Consider the following 16,488-nt stretch of genomic DNA (forward strand, 5'->3'; position numbering starts at 1 on the left):
CGCCTGTGCGCAGAGTCCTCGGCTACCCTGAGGGTCGATGTAGCTCGCTATACAGACCACAGATTTCAGTTGGCTTTTATACTACCTGAAGTCTGCCCTGGCTCCTTCCAGAAAATTGGATTATCTGGCCCTGACTCTAGCTTCATCTCTGGCCCGAGTGTTTCTTTCTCTGGACAAACTCCAGAAGTTGCATGCTGCGCTTCAGCTACTGTTGTCTCACAGGTGGGTTTCCCGGAGGTCTTGCATGCGAGTGTTGGGCCTGATGGTATCTGCCTTTGAGGCGGTTCCATTTGCACAGTTCCATATGAGCTCCCTTCAAGGGAGATCCTGGCATAATGAAACAAGTGCCCGAGGTCTCTGGGCTATCAGATTCGGCTGAACCAGGGGTCCCTGGTGGCTTTGCTCTATTTTCGGCAGGGCACATCCTTTCTCCCCTTGTATTGGACAGTGGTCAACACCAATGTCAGTCTGTCTGGGTGGGGAGGTGTCCTGGGACTGGGTTCTGCTCAGGGTCGTTGGATGCTGGAGTAATCTGGACTGCCAGTCAATATCCTGGGACCTCGAGTAATCAGACTACGTATGGATCATGGACGGGTCGAATTCGGGGGATCCTGGAACGGTTCCAGTCAGACGATGCCACGGCGGTGGCCTATGTCAATCACCAGGGCAGAACGAGGACTGTGTTGGCAGCCCTGACAGTGGGCAGAACGCCTTGAGCCGGCCCCCTCCACTATTTGCATTTTAGGAGTGGAAAACTAGCAAGCGGTTGCCTCGGTCGGGTAGTGTTGGTCCACAAGGTGGCCCCTTCACTAGGACGTTTTTCATCAGATATGGCTCCGATGGGACTCTCCTGAGGTAGATCTGTTGGCGTCTTGGCTTAACAGAATGGTACTGAGGTTTCTGACAAGGTCCTCTGGTGAACACTGCAGACGTTCTGGTGGCCCCGTAGCGCCAGTATAGGATCTACACCTTTCCCCCTCTCAAGCTTCTGCCGTGGCTTTCGTGCAGGGTCTAGGCCAAAGGGATTCTGGTCGTTCTAGTGGGCCTGGATGGCCTTGTCGGTCTTGGTATGCTGGCCTGGTGCTCTTGGTCACCGATGACTCTTGGTGACTGCCCTCTCAGGGAGAATCTTCTGTCCCAAGGGCTTATCTTCCATTCTGCTTCAGTTGCTGGTTTTGAAGGCATGGCTGCTGAAGGCTAGCAAGTCTTCCTCTACGAAGATTTACCACCAGATGTGGATAGCATACATATCCTGGTGGCAGGCGCTTGGCATTTACCCTCGTTCTTTCTTGGTGGCTCGGATTTCGACCTCCCTTCACGGGGGGTTGAGCAGAACCTGGCCTTGAGTACCATCAAGGACCAAGTGTCGGCCTTTGGCGGTTTTCTTCGGCGTCCCCTGGTCTCGCACTCCCTGGTGTAATCAAGGGGTTTTGACACTTGCCTCCACCAGTGCGATCTCTTCTACCACCGTGGGATCTGCTCTTGGCGCGTTCGGTTCTACAGAAGCCTCACTCTAAAAATTATATTCGGGAAGTTCCTTTGCTTACTCTGTCTGAGAAGGTGGCTTTTTTGGTGGCTATTACCTCTGCTTGCAGAGTGACGGAACTGTAGGCATTATCTTGTCATACATCCTACCTAGTGATCCACAAAGATGAGGTGGTTGTTCGCCTTGTGTATGGTTCCCTCCTCTGATTTCTTTTTGACTAAGGACACTGTGTTGCCTTCCTTGTGTCCCAGGTCAAAATATTCTAAGGGGAATTACCTTACATGCCCGTGATGTGTTCGGGCGATTCGGGTGTATTTGGCAGACACAGGGTCTTTTCGGTGATCGGACTTGCTATTTGTAATCAAAGACTGGCCAAAAAAGGGGCTGTCTGCTTCTTCTGCGACCTTTCTAGATTGATCAAACAGACGATGACTCTGGCCTATTCTATCAGGGCTTGGGTTCCTCCTTTCCCTGTTACGGTGCATTCTACTTGGCCACTTACTGCTTCTTAGGCCTTCCATCATCAGGCGTCAGTTGCGTTACTTTGCAAGGTGGCCACCTGGTCGTCGGTGTACACAAAATTCTACAAAGTGGATGTTCTGGCATCTGAGGATGCTTCTTTTGGCCCCAAGGTGTTGCAGGCTCCTGTTTAGGGGGTCTAATCTCTCTTGGTGTATTGTTTAGGTGGGGCTCCAGTTGTTCTGTGTTGAGCTCCTGTTACCTGGTTGGCTCTTGAATGAATGAATGAATGACTTGTATAGCGCTACCTATACGAACTGAATCGTCTCAGGGCGCTTTTCTTGCCACTGGTGTCCATCTGCAGCTATTTATGCGGTCCTTTTAACCTGTAGAGTCCCGACACACTTACAACCAACAACAAAGGCTCTTGTGTTAGCCTTGGGATTTTTCATTGTCCCACCCCTCATATTTGGCACTGCTTTGGGACGTCCCTATGGTTCTGAATAATGGAGCGCTGTGTCAATGAACAAAAGAGAAAATTGGATTTTTGGCTTACCTTAAAATCCATTTCTCTGAGTTCATTGACAGACACAGCACCCACCCCTCTAAGGAGTTTTGATACTTCTGCTACTGCTTGTTACAAAACTGAAGGACTATAGCAGAGAAGTGGTGTATACCACCTAGAACTGCCCATAGGCATAGCCAAGTCTTTTTTCTGCCTATTGTCCTACTTCTGTAGGGGGTGATATAGCCCTATGGTTCTGAATAATGGAGCGCTGTGTCTTTCAATGAACTCATAAAATGGGATTTTTGACTTACCGTAAAATCCATTTCTCTGTCTTTTTTTTTTCACACAAATTAAGCTTTCTTTAGGTGGTATTTGATCACTTACTGGGTTTTAAATTTTTTTTTTTCATTATATAAATGAAAAAAGACCAACAATTTTGAAAAAAAATATATATTTTTTGCTTTCTGCTATAAAAAAAGAAAATTGAATCTCCTTATAAATTTTGACCAAAATGCATTCTACTACAAGTCTTTGCTAAAAAAATAAAAATAAAATCCCAATAAGTGTATGTTGATTTTGTGTGAAAGTTGTAGTGTCTACAAACTATGGGATATGTACTGAAATTTTTGTTTTTCTATACTAATGATTTACTGAGCATAGCAATTTTTGGGCATTTTCGGGCGCTTTTTTTGTTGCTTTTTAGAAGCCTTTTGCAGCTTCAGGTGTTTTTGTTTAGCCAATAGAAAGCACAAGGGAGAGGAAATTAGGGGTGTAGAGCTGCTGTTTTGAGCAGAAAACAAGTGGCAAAACGCTTGTAAAATGCTCAAGTCAGGCATTTTCTATTGAAGTCAACATGACCAAAAATACTTGTAATCTGCCAAAAAAAGGCTCATGTACTTTTTTGGGCGACGGGCATTTTGCTTCAGGCGTTAGAATGCTCAGATGTGAACGGGGCCATTGAAATGAGTGAGATTTGGCTTGTTGAGCATTGTAGCGCTACAAGCTTCCAGCAGAAAATCTCTCAAGTGTGAACTGGGCCTAAATCCTAAGTGTAGCAAATGACCACTAAACAAATGTCTCTTTGGAGCAGGCTCCACAAATAGTATATAGTGGTGATCATTCTCGCATCCTTCTCCATGTGCAAATGATCGCTGCAGTATGCTGCACCCATGTATACTACTGCACAATGGGACACACACAGTCATCCTTACATCTATGCACTTGAGTTTTAGGCAATTGTCTGTGCTCAGCTCCCATGCTCTTTCCACATTATCAGTAGTTAGCGGTACGTCCGTTTCTCCATCTCTGAAACTAAACAGATGACAGCTTGGTTTAGCAATCCTTTGCATCACAAATTACACAAATGAGTGGCTCTGGTGGAATAAGTCAGTCATTTAATTAACCACTTGCTTACTGGGCACTTAAACCCCCCTCAGTCCCAGACCAATTTTCAGCTTTCAGCGCTGATGCACTTTGAATGACAATTGCGTGGGCATACAACACTGTACCCAAATGAAATTTTTATCATTTTTTTCCCACAAATAGAGCTTTCTTTTGGTGGTATTTAGTTACAGCTCGGAGTTTTATTTTTTGCTAAACAAACAAAAAAAGATGCAAAAAAAAAAAAAAAATCATGTTTTAATAGTTTGTTATAAAATTTTGCAAACGGGTCATTTTTCTCCTTCATTGAAGTGCGCTGATTAGGCGGCACTGATGGCTGCATTGGTGGGCACTGATGGCTGCATTGGTGGGCACTGATGGCTGCATTGGTGGGCACTGATGGGCTGCATTGGTGGGCACTGATGGGCTGCATTGGTGGGCACTGATGGGCTGCACTGGTGGGCACTGATGGGCTGCACTGGTGGGCACTGATAGGCATAGTTAAGGCGGCACTAATAGGCACAGATAAGGCGGCACCGATGGGCACAGATAAGGCGGCACTGATGGGCAAAGATGGGCACAGATAAGATGGCATGGATGGGTGGCACGGATAAGTGGCACGGATGGGTGGCACGAATGGGCACTGATAGGTACCACTGATAGATGGGACTGATGGGCACTGATAGGTGGCACTGATAGGTGGCTCTGATAGGTGGCACTGATGGGTGGGACTGATGTCCCGATCACGGCCGCCGGTGAACGGCTTTTTTTTTCTCTCCTCGCTCTGTCAGCGCGAGGAGGAATAATAGCCGATTACCGGCTCCGTTCTATCACATGATCAGCTGTCATTGGCTGACAGCTGATCACGTGATAAGGGGTCGGGATCGACCCCTTGCACGGATCGGTGATCAGGCGAGTCTCACGGACTCGCCGATCACAGAGCGCGCCGCGCGCGCCCCTCAGGGGGCGCGCAGGCCGCTCGTATCCGGGACGACGTCAATAGACGTAGTCCCGGAAATGTAGGTCCGCGCTGATGCCGTCATTTGGCAATAGCGCGGATCTGTAGTGGTTAAAGAATGTGATTGGTAGTAAAATGTTTCCTTAAAGCGGAGGTCCACCCTAAAATGGACCTCCGCTCATCGGAATCCCCCCCCCCCTCCGGCGCCACAATCGGCACCTTTCAGGGGGGAGGGGGGTGCAGTTACCTGGATAATCCAGGTAACTGCACCCACTTCCGGGCTAGCTCTCTGCGGAACGGGGCGTACGTTACGCCCCCGTTCCGCAAGCGCCCGTCCCCTTCAGCAAGTGCCCCGCTGCCTGCTGGGAAACGCACAGCTCCCAGAGGCAGCGGGGACCGTCCGGATTGCGCCGCGCGGCTCGCGCATGCGCAGTAAGGAACCGGGAAATGAAGCCGAAAGGCTCCATTTCCTGATTCCCATACCCAAGATGGCGGCGGGACCCGGCAGCCGAGCGAGCGATCGGCTTCGGGTGCCGACATCGCGGGCGCGCTGGACAGGTAAGTGTCACTATTTAAAAGTCAGCAGCTGCAGTATTTGTAGCTGCTGGCTTTTAAAAAAAAAAAAAAAAACGCGGAGTCCCGGTGGACTCCCGCTTTAACCACTTTCAGACCGGACCATTTTGCTGGTAAATGACCAGAGGTCTTTTTACAATTTGGCACTGTGCTGCTTTAACTGGTAATTGCACGGTCATGCAATGTTGTACCCAAACAAAATTTTCGTCCTTTTCTTCCCACAAATAGAGCTTTCTTTTGATGGTATTTGATTGCCTCTGCGATTTTTATTTTTTGCGATATAAATGGAAAAAGACCGCAAATTTTGAAAAAAAATGATATTTTCTACTTTTTGTTATTAGAAAAATCCAATAAACTCAATTTTAGTCATACATTTAGGCCAAAATGTATTCAGCCACATGTCTTTGGTAAAAAAAAAAAGTCAATAACTGTATATTTATTGGTTTGCGCAAAAGTTGTCACATCTACAAACTAAGGTACGTTTTCTGGAATTTACGCAGCTTTTAGTTTACGACTCATTTCTTGAGGTGCTAAAATGGCAGGGCAGTACAAAACCCCCCAAATGACCCCATTTTGGAAAGTAGACCCCCCTAAGGAAATTGATAAGTGGCATGTTGAGCCCATTGAATATTTTATTTTTTTGCCTCAAGCGATTGAATAATGATAAAAAAAATATTTGACTTCACTCCTCACTACCTATTACAGTTTTGAAGGCCATAAAATGCCAAGATGGCACAAAACCCCCACAAATGACCCCATTTTAGAAAGTAGACACCCCAAGCTATTTGCTGAGAGGCATGTTGAGTCCATGGAATATTTTATATTTTGCCACAAGTTGCGGGAAAATTACAAACTTTTTATTTATTTATTTATTTATTTTTTCACAAAGTTGTCACTAAATGATATATTGCTCACGCATGCCATGGGCATATGTGAAATGACACCCCAAAATAAATTCTGCTGCTTCTCCTGAGTACGGGGATACCACATATGTGGGACTTTTTGGGAGCCTAGCCGCATACGGGGCCCCGAAAACCAAGCACCGCCTTCAGGCTTTCTAAGGGCGTTACAGTTTTGAATGCCATAAAATGCCAAGATGGCACAAACGCCCCCCAAATGACCCCATTTTGGAAAGTAGACACCCCTAAATTTAGGGGTACACTAGTGAGACTAGGTAATAAATGGCGGGTGCCCTGAAACTATAAAAAAAAACTAACCAACCAGCGTCACCTGTAACTGTTATATGGTGATCACTGGTGAAAGGGCTAACTAGGGGGCAATCAGGGGGCTTTATGCGGTAGTATATGGGGATCCCTGGCACTATAAAAAGCTGCGGCGAACCTAAATACCTACCTGCCTAACTAGCGTCACCTGTGACACTAATACAGCGATCAGAAAAACGATCGCTTATTAGGCTGGGTTCACACTGGAGCGATGCAGGAACGCCACAAATCCGCGGCGGGTTCCCGCATCGCATGCCTCCCGGCGGCAGTTCACACTGCCCTATGTGAACTGCTGGGAGTGTCAGTGAAATGTTAATGACACCCCCAGATCAGTTCGCATATCGCAGTGCGATCTGCAAACTCGGATCGCATGGTGTGAACACCCATGCGATCCGATTCTGCTGCGGACCAAAAAAAGGGTCCCGTGCGAGTTTGCGGCGGGTGCGACACGAATTCAGCCATACTATCTGTATGGCTGAACTCGAATCGCACAGAGATCGGATGTGATTTGCACTGCAGTGCGGTGCGAATCACATCCGTTCTCAAACCGCTGCAATGTGAACCCAGCCTTAGTGACACTGGCGACGGGGGGTGATCACGGGGTTAAACCTTTATTGGGGGGGTTAGGGGGGTACCTTAGAACTAAAGGGGGCTAACCCTAACTGCCCTAACAGTTATTACAGTCATAAATGACACCCGCCGGGTGATCAGGGGGTTAAACCTTTATTAGGTAATAAATGGCGGGTGCCCTGAAACTATAAAAAAAATAACAAAAAAAAAAACTAACCAACCAGCGTCACCTGTAACAGTTATATGGTGATCACTGGTGAAAGGGTTAACTAGGGGGCAATCAGGGGGCTTTATGCGGTAGTATATGGGGGTCCCTGGCGCTATAAAAAGTTGCGGCGAACCTAAATACCTACCTGCCTAACTAGCGTCACCTGTGACACTAATACAGCGATCAGAAAAATTATCGCTTATTAGGCTGGGTTCACACTGGAGCGATGCGGGAACGCCACGAATCCGCGGCGGGTTCCCGCATCGCATGCCTCCCGGCGGCAGTTCACACTGCCCTATGCGAACTGCTGGGAGTGTCAGTGAAATGTTAATGACACCCCCAGATCAGTTCGCATATCGCAGTGCGATCTGCAAACTCGGATCGCATGGTGTGAACACCCATGCGATCCGATTCTGCTGCGGACCAAAAAAAGGGTCCCATGCGAATTTGCGGCGGGTGCGGCGCGAATTCAGCCATACTATCTGTATGGCTGAACTCGAATCGCACAGAGATCGGATGTGATTTGCACTGCAGTGCGGTGCGAATCACATTCGTTCTCATAAACCGCTGCAATGTGAACCCAGCCTTAGTGACACTGGCGACGGGGGGTGATCACGGGGTTAAACCTTTATTGAGGGGGTTAGGGGGGCACATTAGAACTAAAGGGGGCTAACCCTAACTGCCCTAACAGTTATTACAGTCACAAATGACACCAATGCAAAAAAAAAAAAAAAAAATGCAATTGGTGTCACTGTGACTGGGGGGGGCAGGGGTAATTGGGGGGGGTGATCGGGGGGTAAAGGGGGGGTGTGAGTGTGCCTGGCATGTTCTACTGTACGTGTGGTGTGTTGGTGCAACTCACCGATCCTCTCTCCTCGGTGCCGGAACGAAAAATACCGACACGGAGGAGAGATTACATCACTTCCTCTCCTGTGAGGAGAGGAAGTGATGTCACGGAGCTTTTCTATTCGTCGGGAGTGATCGCGAGGGGGTGGCCATGAATGAATGGCCGCCCCCTCATCCCGGATCGCTCCCGAACGAATGCCGACCGCCGCAGCCACCGGGGGGGGGGCCCAATCGGGCCCCCCATCCGCGGGAAGGCAGGGACTTGTATATACGCCCATATGCCTGCCTGTGCCATTCTGCCGACGTACATCGTCGTGCGGCGGTCGGCAAGTGGTTAATGAAAGACCAGCCATAATAAGCAGCACAAGGCAAAACATTTTTCATTCTTGCGGCACTGTATAGAGCAGTGATTCTCAACCTTTCTAGGGCTGTAAAAATTCCCAAGTTGTGGGGACCCCTAACAGTAAAACTATTTTCATAGCGTGGGTTGTCAACACCCAAGGCAAGTCATATTCGCCCCTAACCCATGGGCATGTTTGCGCTGCCTGAGTCCCTTCCATTCGTACAGTATTAAACACCTTATGGTACATTTTTATATATATAGTGCCTTGCGAAAGTATTCGGCCCCCTTGAACTTTTCAACCTTTTGCCACTTTCAGGCTTCAAACATAAAGATATAAAAAAAAAAATTTTGTGAAGAATCACCAACAAGTGGGACACAATTGTGAAGTGGAACGAAATCTATTGGATTTTTGAAACTTTTTTTAACTAATAAAAAAATGAAAATGGGGAGTGCAAAATTATTCGGCCCCCTTGCGTTAATACTTTGTAGAGCCAACTTTTGCTGCGATTACAGCTGCAAGTTGCTTGGGGTATATGTCTATCAGTTTTGCACATCGAGAGACTGAAATTTTTGCCCATTCTTCCTTGCAAAACAGCTTGAGCTCAGTGAGGTTGGATGGAGAGCGTTTGTGAACAGCAGTTTTCAGCTCTTTCCACAGATTCTCGATTGGATTCAGGTCTGGACTTTGACTTGGCCATTCTAACACCTGGATACGTTTATTTGTGAACCATTCCTTTGTAGATTTTGCTGTATGTTTGGGATCATTGTCTTGTTGGAAGATAAATCTCCGTCCCAGTTTCAGGTCTTTTGCAGACTCCAACAGGTTTTCATCCAGAATGGTCCTGTATTTGGCTGCATCCATCTACCCCTCAATTTTAACCATCTTTCCTGTCCCTACTGAAGAAAAACAGGCCCAAACTATGATGCTGCCACCACCATGTTTGACAGTGGGGATGGTGTGTTGAGGGTGATGAGCTGTGTTGCTTTTACGCCAAACATATCGTTTTGCATTGTGGGCAAAAAGTTAGATTTTGGTTTCATCTGACCAGAGCACCTTCTTCCACATGTTTGGTGTGTCTCCCAGGTGGCTTGTGGCAAACTTTAGACGAGACTTTTTATGGATATCTTTGAGAAATGGCTTTCTTCTTGCCACTCTTCCATAAAGGCCAGATTTGTGCAGTGTACGACTTGCAGTGGTCTGATACTCCTTCCATTTCAAAATGATCGCTTGCACAGTGCTCCTTGGGATGTTTAAAGCTTGGGAAATCTTTTTGTATCCAAATCCGGCTTTAAACTTCTCCACAACAGTATTACAGACCTGCCTGGTGTGTTCCTTGGTCTTCATGATGCTCTCTGCGCTTTCAACAGAGCCCTGAGACTATCACAGAGCAGGTGCATTTATACAGAGACTTGATTAGACACAGGGGGATTCTATTTATCACCATCAGTCATTTAGGACAACATTGGATCATTCAGAGATCCTCGCTGAACTTCTGGAGTGAGTTTGCTGCACTGAAAGTAAAGGGGCCGAATAATTTTGCACGCACCACCTTTCAGTTTTTTATTAGTTAAAAAAGTTTCAAAAATCCAATAGATTTCGTTCCACTTCACAATTGTTGGTGATTCTTCACAAAAAATTAAAATTTTATAGCTTTATGGTTGAAGCCTGAAATGTGGCAAAAGGTTGAAAAGTTCAAGGGGGCCGAATACTTTCGCAAGGCACTGTATAACACACACGGGGCTTTTTTTCTCAGAAAATAGGCACGTGAACTCCATCACAACCCCCTCCCTGCAGGGGTGCATTACGTGCAGAGTTCTGGGGTGTGGTTGGTACATAGTACTGAGTTTAGGGGTACATAGTGCAGAGTTTAGGCTTTGTCCACAGCTGCTTACCTCTGCATCCCCCATCCACATGTCACTTTCACCCCTCTTCAGCTCTGACCTCTGCATGCAACTCCCCCCTCACTTCACCCCCCACCCTAAAAAGATCCACCATCTTCCATATAACTTACTTTTGTTGCTGTATTAAGCTGAAGCACCCAGCAGGCACTAGTACCTCCCCACACACTGTAGGTGACTCCTCCTCTCTCACTTGCGGGGAGATCATCTAGTGGGGGTGTCGGCATCCTAAATGCACCCCAGGTATCTGCATCTCCCTTGTTACCATCCTGCACTCAGTGTGAGCTGTTCAGGAGATCAGATCTGTGGAAGCCGTTGGGAGAAAAACCATCACTGGTAAACACAGAAGCCAGACTTCTGTGTTTACAAGCGATAGTGGAGAGCAGGGAGCAGAGGGCCTGAACCAGAGTTCCAGCTGAAAAAAAAGCTGTATGTGAATATATATATATAATATTTTTAATATTAGTGGCGGCTGGTGCTCAAATTTTTTTTGGGGGGGGGGGGTCGCAAACTAACTGAAAAAAAAAATTGCAGCTACTGTGCCCATCAATTGCCACTACTGTGCCCCATCAAATTCTGCCAGTGTGCATTGCCTGGCACTTACCTGTCTCGCAGCGGGTCAGTGGTGGCGTCCTGCACCTCTCTCCCTCTCCCTCTCTCCCTCTCCCTCTCCCCTCTCCCTCTCCCTCTCCCTCTCCTCTCTCTCTCTCTCTCTCTCTCTCTCTCTCTCTCTCTCTCTCTCTCTCTCTCTCTCTCTCTCTCTCTCTCTCCCTCTCCCTCTCCCTCTCCCTCTCCCTCTCCCTCTCTCTCTCTCTCTCTCTCTCTCTCTCTCTCTCTCTCTCTCTCTCTCTCTCTCTCTCTCTCTCTCTCTCTCTCTCTCTCTCTCTCTCTGTCACAGCGCCTGACGTTTCAGGTAACAGACCCGAGCACCTGATTGGGTGAGAGGCGGTTTAGTGTTAGCAAAGCAAATTCCTTCACTTTGCTAACACACAGCGGAGTGAAGAGCGTTGTGCCCGCTGTTCACTTTTTTTTATGGCTCTAATCAGGTGCTTCCAAAAAACACCCCTGCTGCTGTAATTCAGGTGCCCGGGGCCAGACACCTGAATAGGGGGTGTCAGTTGCAACCATAGGTTCATGCATTGCATGAATCTATCTATGGTGATAGAGCGGCGCCCTTTATGGACGCACCGCCACTGATATATATATATATAATATAATTACAATTTTTTTTTTAATAATCTTCAGTTGAATCTTTTTACTATTCTGTAATGAGAACTTACCTGAGTATGATGGCACAAGGCGTCAACTTCAGTTTACTGCTCACGAGAATCAACAGATCTCCATAGGAAAGCTTGTGAGATACTTGTATGGCTACTGTGTACTTGTAATACACTTTTACAAGATATGATGGTGGTGTTGCAACTTTTTCCTATAGACAAAAGGGTAAAGTTAGTTGAGAATCTGCAAAGACTCAGCCTAAGTTTAATTTAAAAATAAATAAATAAAAAATAAGCACAGTGGAAATTACTTGTCTGCAGTGAGATGTGTCCCTTGTGCTGTTGTGTCCTCCTTTAGCAAAAAACATTTCTCCCTCAGGACCCCATCCTGCCTGCTACCATATTCTTCTGGTGTGTTGGGGGTTAACAGAACTAAGGAAGCTGTCACAGGCACTTAAGAGAGCCTGACTATGCTCGCCCTTTCCACCCCTCCATTCATAGAAGCTGTAGTATAGCGTCCATCATAGGTGTTGCTGGGTCCAGGAGGAGGCGGGAATGACACTGTGGCCACGCTGGGCACTGGGAGATCCCCGCTGAGCCGCTCACTCTGTGTAAATGGGCGGGCTTTTATCTTGGCTGCCTGGTGCCTGCAGGGCTGAGTGGTGGTGAATGCCAGGGCTGAGTGGTGGTGAATGCCAGGGCCTGGGATGAGTGTACTCGCACTACAGGTAAGGCTGAGCAGCGACAATCTGTGTATGTCCATCATATATGTCCGGTAGGTCAGTGTTAAGCAAGTGAGCCTATCATCCTCCCGAGCCTGACCACCCCACCTCACTCCCACCCCCCACTTTACCTCGGGGCTGAAGCCCCTGGTCTTTTTCCCACCTAGCAATACCCCTCACCCCTGGTATTTGTTTATGGCAAAACTGCATTCTTTATCACCATGAAATATTTATCATAAAAATGTAACTCACTCCATGAATCTTTAAGACCCCCATGTCTAATTAGACAACCTGTATTTTACAACCCTTGAAGATTTGTAAATAGCCCCCTTTGAAATAGAATTAGCAGACGAATAGTCTGAAAATGATTTTGTACTAGTCCTGAAGATCTCCCTTTTAATGTGTACATGGACTTGTCACTTGTCTATGCATGTACATTCAGGAATATATATATATATATATATATATATATATTATATTATATATATAGAGAGAGAGACATCTATTGCATAAAATATACATATCCTACAATAATGGCAAGAAATTACCATGACTACATGATTGTCAAAGAAGCTAGGCAGCCTGTCTATAGTAAAAAGCCCATAGCAATCAACCAGACTTTATCATAATCTCATACAATGAAAAATGTAACTTGATTGATGAGAAACTGTTTTTGTCCCTAAATATACAACAATATGGGATATTCCTTTTTGTTACCAAAAGTTTGTGGTTTTAAAACCAAATTAACCTCTTAATGAACATACAGCTGAGGATGACTTCTCTCTGGAGCTAGATGTGGCTTGTTTATCTGGAAAGAAAGACATGGTCATCAGCCACAAAACTTGAGTACAGAAAATATGACTCGCGCTATTCCATTGATTCATTACTTTTTCTAAGCCTTGAGTTTCTGGTAAAATACTCACTTTTTCCTCTGCCTTGGGCAATCCTTAGCTCTCCATGCTCTGTGCACAGGCACATTTGGAGCTAATCCAAGTGTACCATCCTGGTAATACATGTACACCTCTTGAGGTGAGCCAAATGAGCATGTACCACCAGACTAGTGCTACAGTTCAGATTTGCAACTGGAACATACACAAACTCTCCTTGTGCACGCGGTTACAAAATATACTATATATGGAAACTAGGATTATTTATCACACAAAGATCTTAAAATTTACAGAATACTATTCAAAATAAGAACAAAAGCGTAATCCAAATGTTTCACACATAATATAAAATGAGTAAGACATTATAAAGAATAAAAATTTTGATGTACCATTGTTTTCTCTGCTTAGCCTGAAAAATTTATTTCAACCCGCTTGATACATCTTCAACTAGTTGCTACCTTTTTATTTGTGAATTTTCTGAATTGCGATTTCTGAATTAGTTCTAAAGATGGTTACCACTGGGCTCAATTCACTAAAGGATATTGCATGCGATATTTGGGTCCTATGACACATTTTTTTGCAAATATCGCATGCGATACTGAAAATGTCGATATACTGTCCCTTTTTTGCAGTATTTCCCTCAAAAACGCTTGGTAAATACTGCATAAAGCAGTGTTAAAGTAATATAACTTTAGTAATATTAAATCTAGTAAAATAGTGGTCCAAGCATGTGATATTTATGTTGGTTGAACTGGATGAACTTGTGTCTTTTTTCAACCAGATTAACTATGGGGTTGGTTTTCTAAAACTGGAGAGTGCAAAATCTGATGTAGCTGTGCATGGTAGCCAATCCGCTTCTAACTTCAGCTTGATCAATTAAAGTGATTGTAAATCTATTTTCCTATAAAAATAACAAACATGTTATGCTTACCTGCTCTGTTTCAGCCTGGATCCTCCTCTTCTTGGGTCCCTCTTCTGTGATCCCTCCTGTTCAGTGCCCCCATAACAAGCAGCTTGTGGCCATAGCAGATGTGACCACATATGAAAATTACACAAGAAAACATACCACTATGAAAAGACAATTTCTTGTGAACACAATAGGTTACCTGCTACTGGTTTCCTAAAACTGTCTCAGCATTTGTTCTTGTTATGCCCCATACACACTATCAGTTTTTCCTTCAGATTTACCATAACCATATAATATGAGGTCAAAGCTTAGTAGTTTCAATTTGTATGCAATCAGGCAGGCCCTTGCACTACATGGTTTTGTAAACCTGAAGGAAAAACTCAGCATAAAGCCTGATGGTGTGTATGGGGCTTTATGTTAAAGGATAAGTTCACTTTTGGAACATGTGATGTCACATGTTCCAGCATCTGCAGCCTCCCCCAAGCCCCAATCCTGTGACAGCAGGCCTGGGATCTTCTCCCGAAACCTGCTGTCACTATTTGAAAACTGTGCGGCTGTGCAGGGTTCCGCCTGCACAACCCACATCACTCATTCACATTTTCCTGTGAATTAAAGGGGTTGTAAAGTAAAATTTTTTTTTTTTTTTTTTTAAATAACAAACATGTCATACTTACCTCCACTGTGCAGCTCGTTTTGCACAGAGTGGCCCCGAACCTGCTCTTCTGGGGTCCCTCGGCGGCTGTCTCTGCTTCCTCCCGCAGGTGCTTCTCACGTTAATGCGAGCTCCCTCGCATTGGTGAGAAGCACTGCGGGCGCGCTCCCGTGATACAGCCGGCGGCTATAGCCGCTCGCTGTATCACAAGGCCCCGCCCCCCGGCGCGCTGCGTCATTGGATGTGATTGACAGCAGCGCGAGCCAATGGCTGCGCTGCTTTCAATCCATCCACTCCAGCCAATCAGCGGCCAGGCTGAGCGGCGAAGAGGACGGCGGGGGCGAGCGCGGGATTTTCGAGGGGTCAGGTAAGTAAAACGGGGGGACTGGGGGCGCCAGCAGTGTGAGATGTTTTTTCACCTTAATGCATAGAATGCATTAAGGTGAAAAAACATTTACCTTTACAACCCCTTTAATATATAATTTAAATATTTTGCGCTTATCCTGTGAGAAAATGAATCGATAATAAATATTTACCTATAGATAACAATCCTCTGAGAAAAAATATATATACATAAAAATACATTGCACAAGCCTAACATATGAACCAAAAAGCTGTGAAAAAAATGATATAATGAAATCGCTTGGTGAAAAAGGCAATTCAAATCGATCAAACATGAGTAAAATAAATGATATAGTGAGTGCCCATATATATTTACAGTGCAGGATGTGAATATTCATGATATTCAGCAGTGTGTTCTTTAAACCACAAGGAAAAGAGCCAATTAGTCTCTTACCAGACAAGATGGACCTCAAGTTATAGGAATCAACCACGCTTGATTATCAAGGTACCACCATTGGTAATTCCACTCCCTATAACTTGAGGTCCATCTTGTCTGGTAAGAGGCCAATTTGCTCGTATCCTTTTTCTTGTGGTTTAAAGAAGACATTGCTGAATATCGTGAATATCCACGTCCTGCACTGAAAATATATATGGCACTCACTATACCGTATATACTCGAGTATAGGTCGATCCGAATATAAGCCGAGGCCCCTAATTTACCACAAAAAAAACTGGGAAAACGTATTGACTCGTGTATAAGCCGAGGATGAGACATGCAGCAGCTACTGTTACAGCTTAAAAGAGTGGAAAAGAGGGTCAACAATGCCCATCTGCAGCTGCATACCTCCCTGTGTCCATCCCTGTGTCCCGTCCATCCCTGTGTCCCGTCCATGCCTGTGTCCCGTCCATCCCTGTGTCCATCGCAGCCTACCTGTCTCTTTGCCTTCTGCAGCCTCTGTGTGCCATGCCGCACCTCTCCTCCTCGTCTGACAGACGGCAGCCATTCCACTGTTCAAAAGCCGCGCCTCTCTGTCTGTGATAGGCGGAACACTCAATTTCCCTGCAGTCAGTGTTCCGCCTATCACGGACATCCTCTCATCCTCGTCCGTAGTATGAGAATGAGCGGATGTCCGTGATAGGCGGAACACTGACTGCTGGGAAATTGAGTGTTCCGCCTATCACAGACAGGGAGGCGCGGCTTTTGAATAGTGGAATGGTGGCCGTCTGCCTACCTGATCTGCGTGACTCGAGTATAAGCCGAGGGGGGCACTTTCAGCCTAAAAAAAGGGGCTGAAAATCTCGGCTTAT

General features: G+C 45.9%; 1 protein-coding gene across 1 annotated transcript in view; it reads right to left on the reverse strand.

The window, feature by feature from the left end:
* Positions 1-16,488, reverse strand: part of NCF2 (neutrophil cytosolic factor 2) — a 59,944-nt gene that overhangs the window by 9,836 nt on the left and 33,620 nt on the right. Inside the window, exons 11-13 of the mRNA XM_077453138.1 lie at positions 13,157-13,200; positions 11,734-11,882; positions 3,665-3,764 (exon numbers count right to left, since the gene is read on the reverse strand). Of these exons, the coding sequence (XP_077309264.1) occupies positions 3,665-3,764; positions 11,734-11,882; positions 13,157-13,200 (293 nt within the window). The remainder of the gene's footprint in view (positions 1-3,664; positions 3,765-11,733; positions 11,883-13,156; positions 13,201-16,488) is intronic.

Source organism: Lithobates pipiens, unplaced genomic scaffold (genome assembly GCF_037356315.1).
Source record: "Lithobates pipiens isolate NorthernLeopardFrog02 unplaced genomic scaffold, aLitPip1_a1.2 Scaffold_23, whole genome shotgun sequence".
Classification (NCBI taxonomy): domain Eukaryota; kingdom Metazoa; phylum Chordata; class Amphibia; order Anura; family Ranidae; genus Lithobates; species Lithobates pipiens.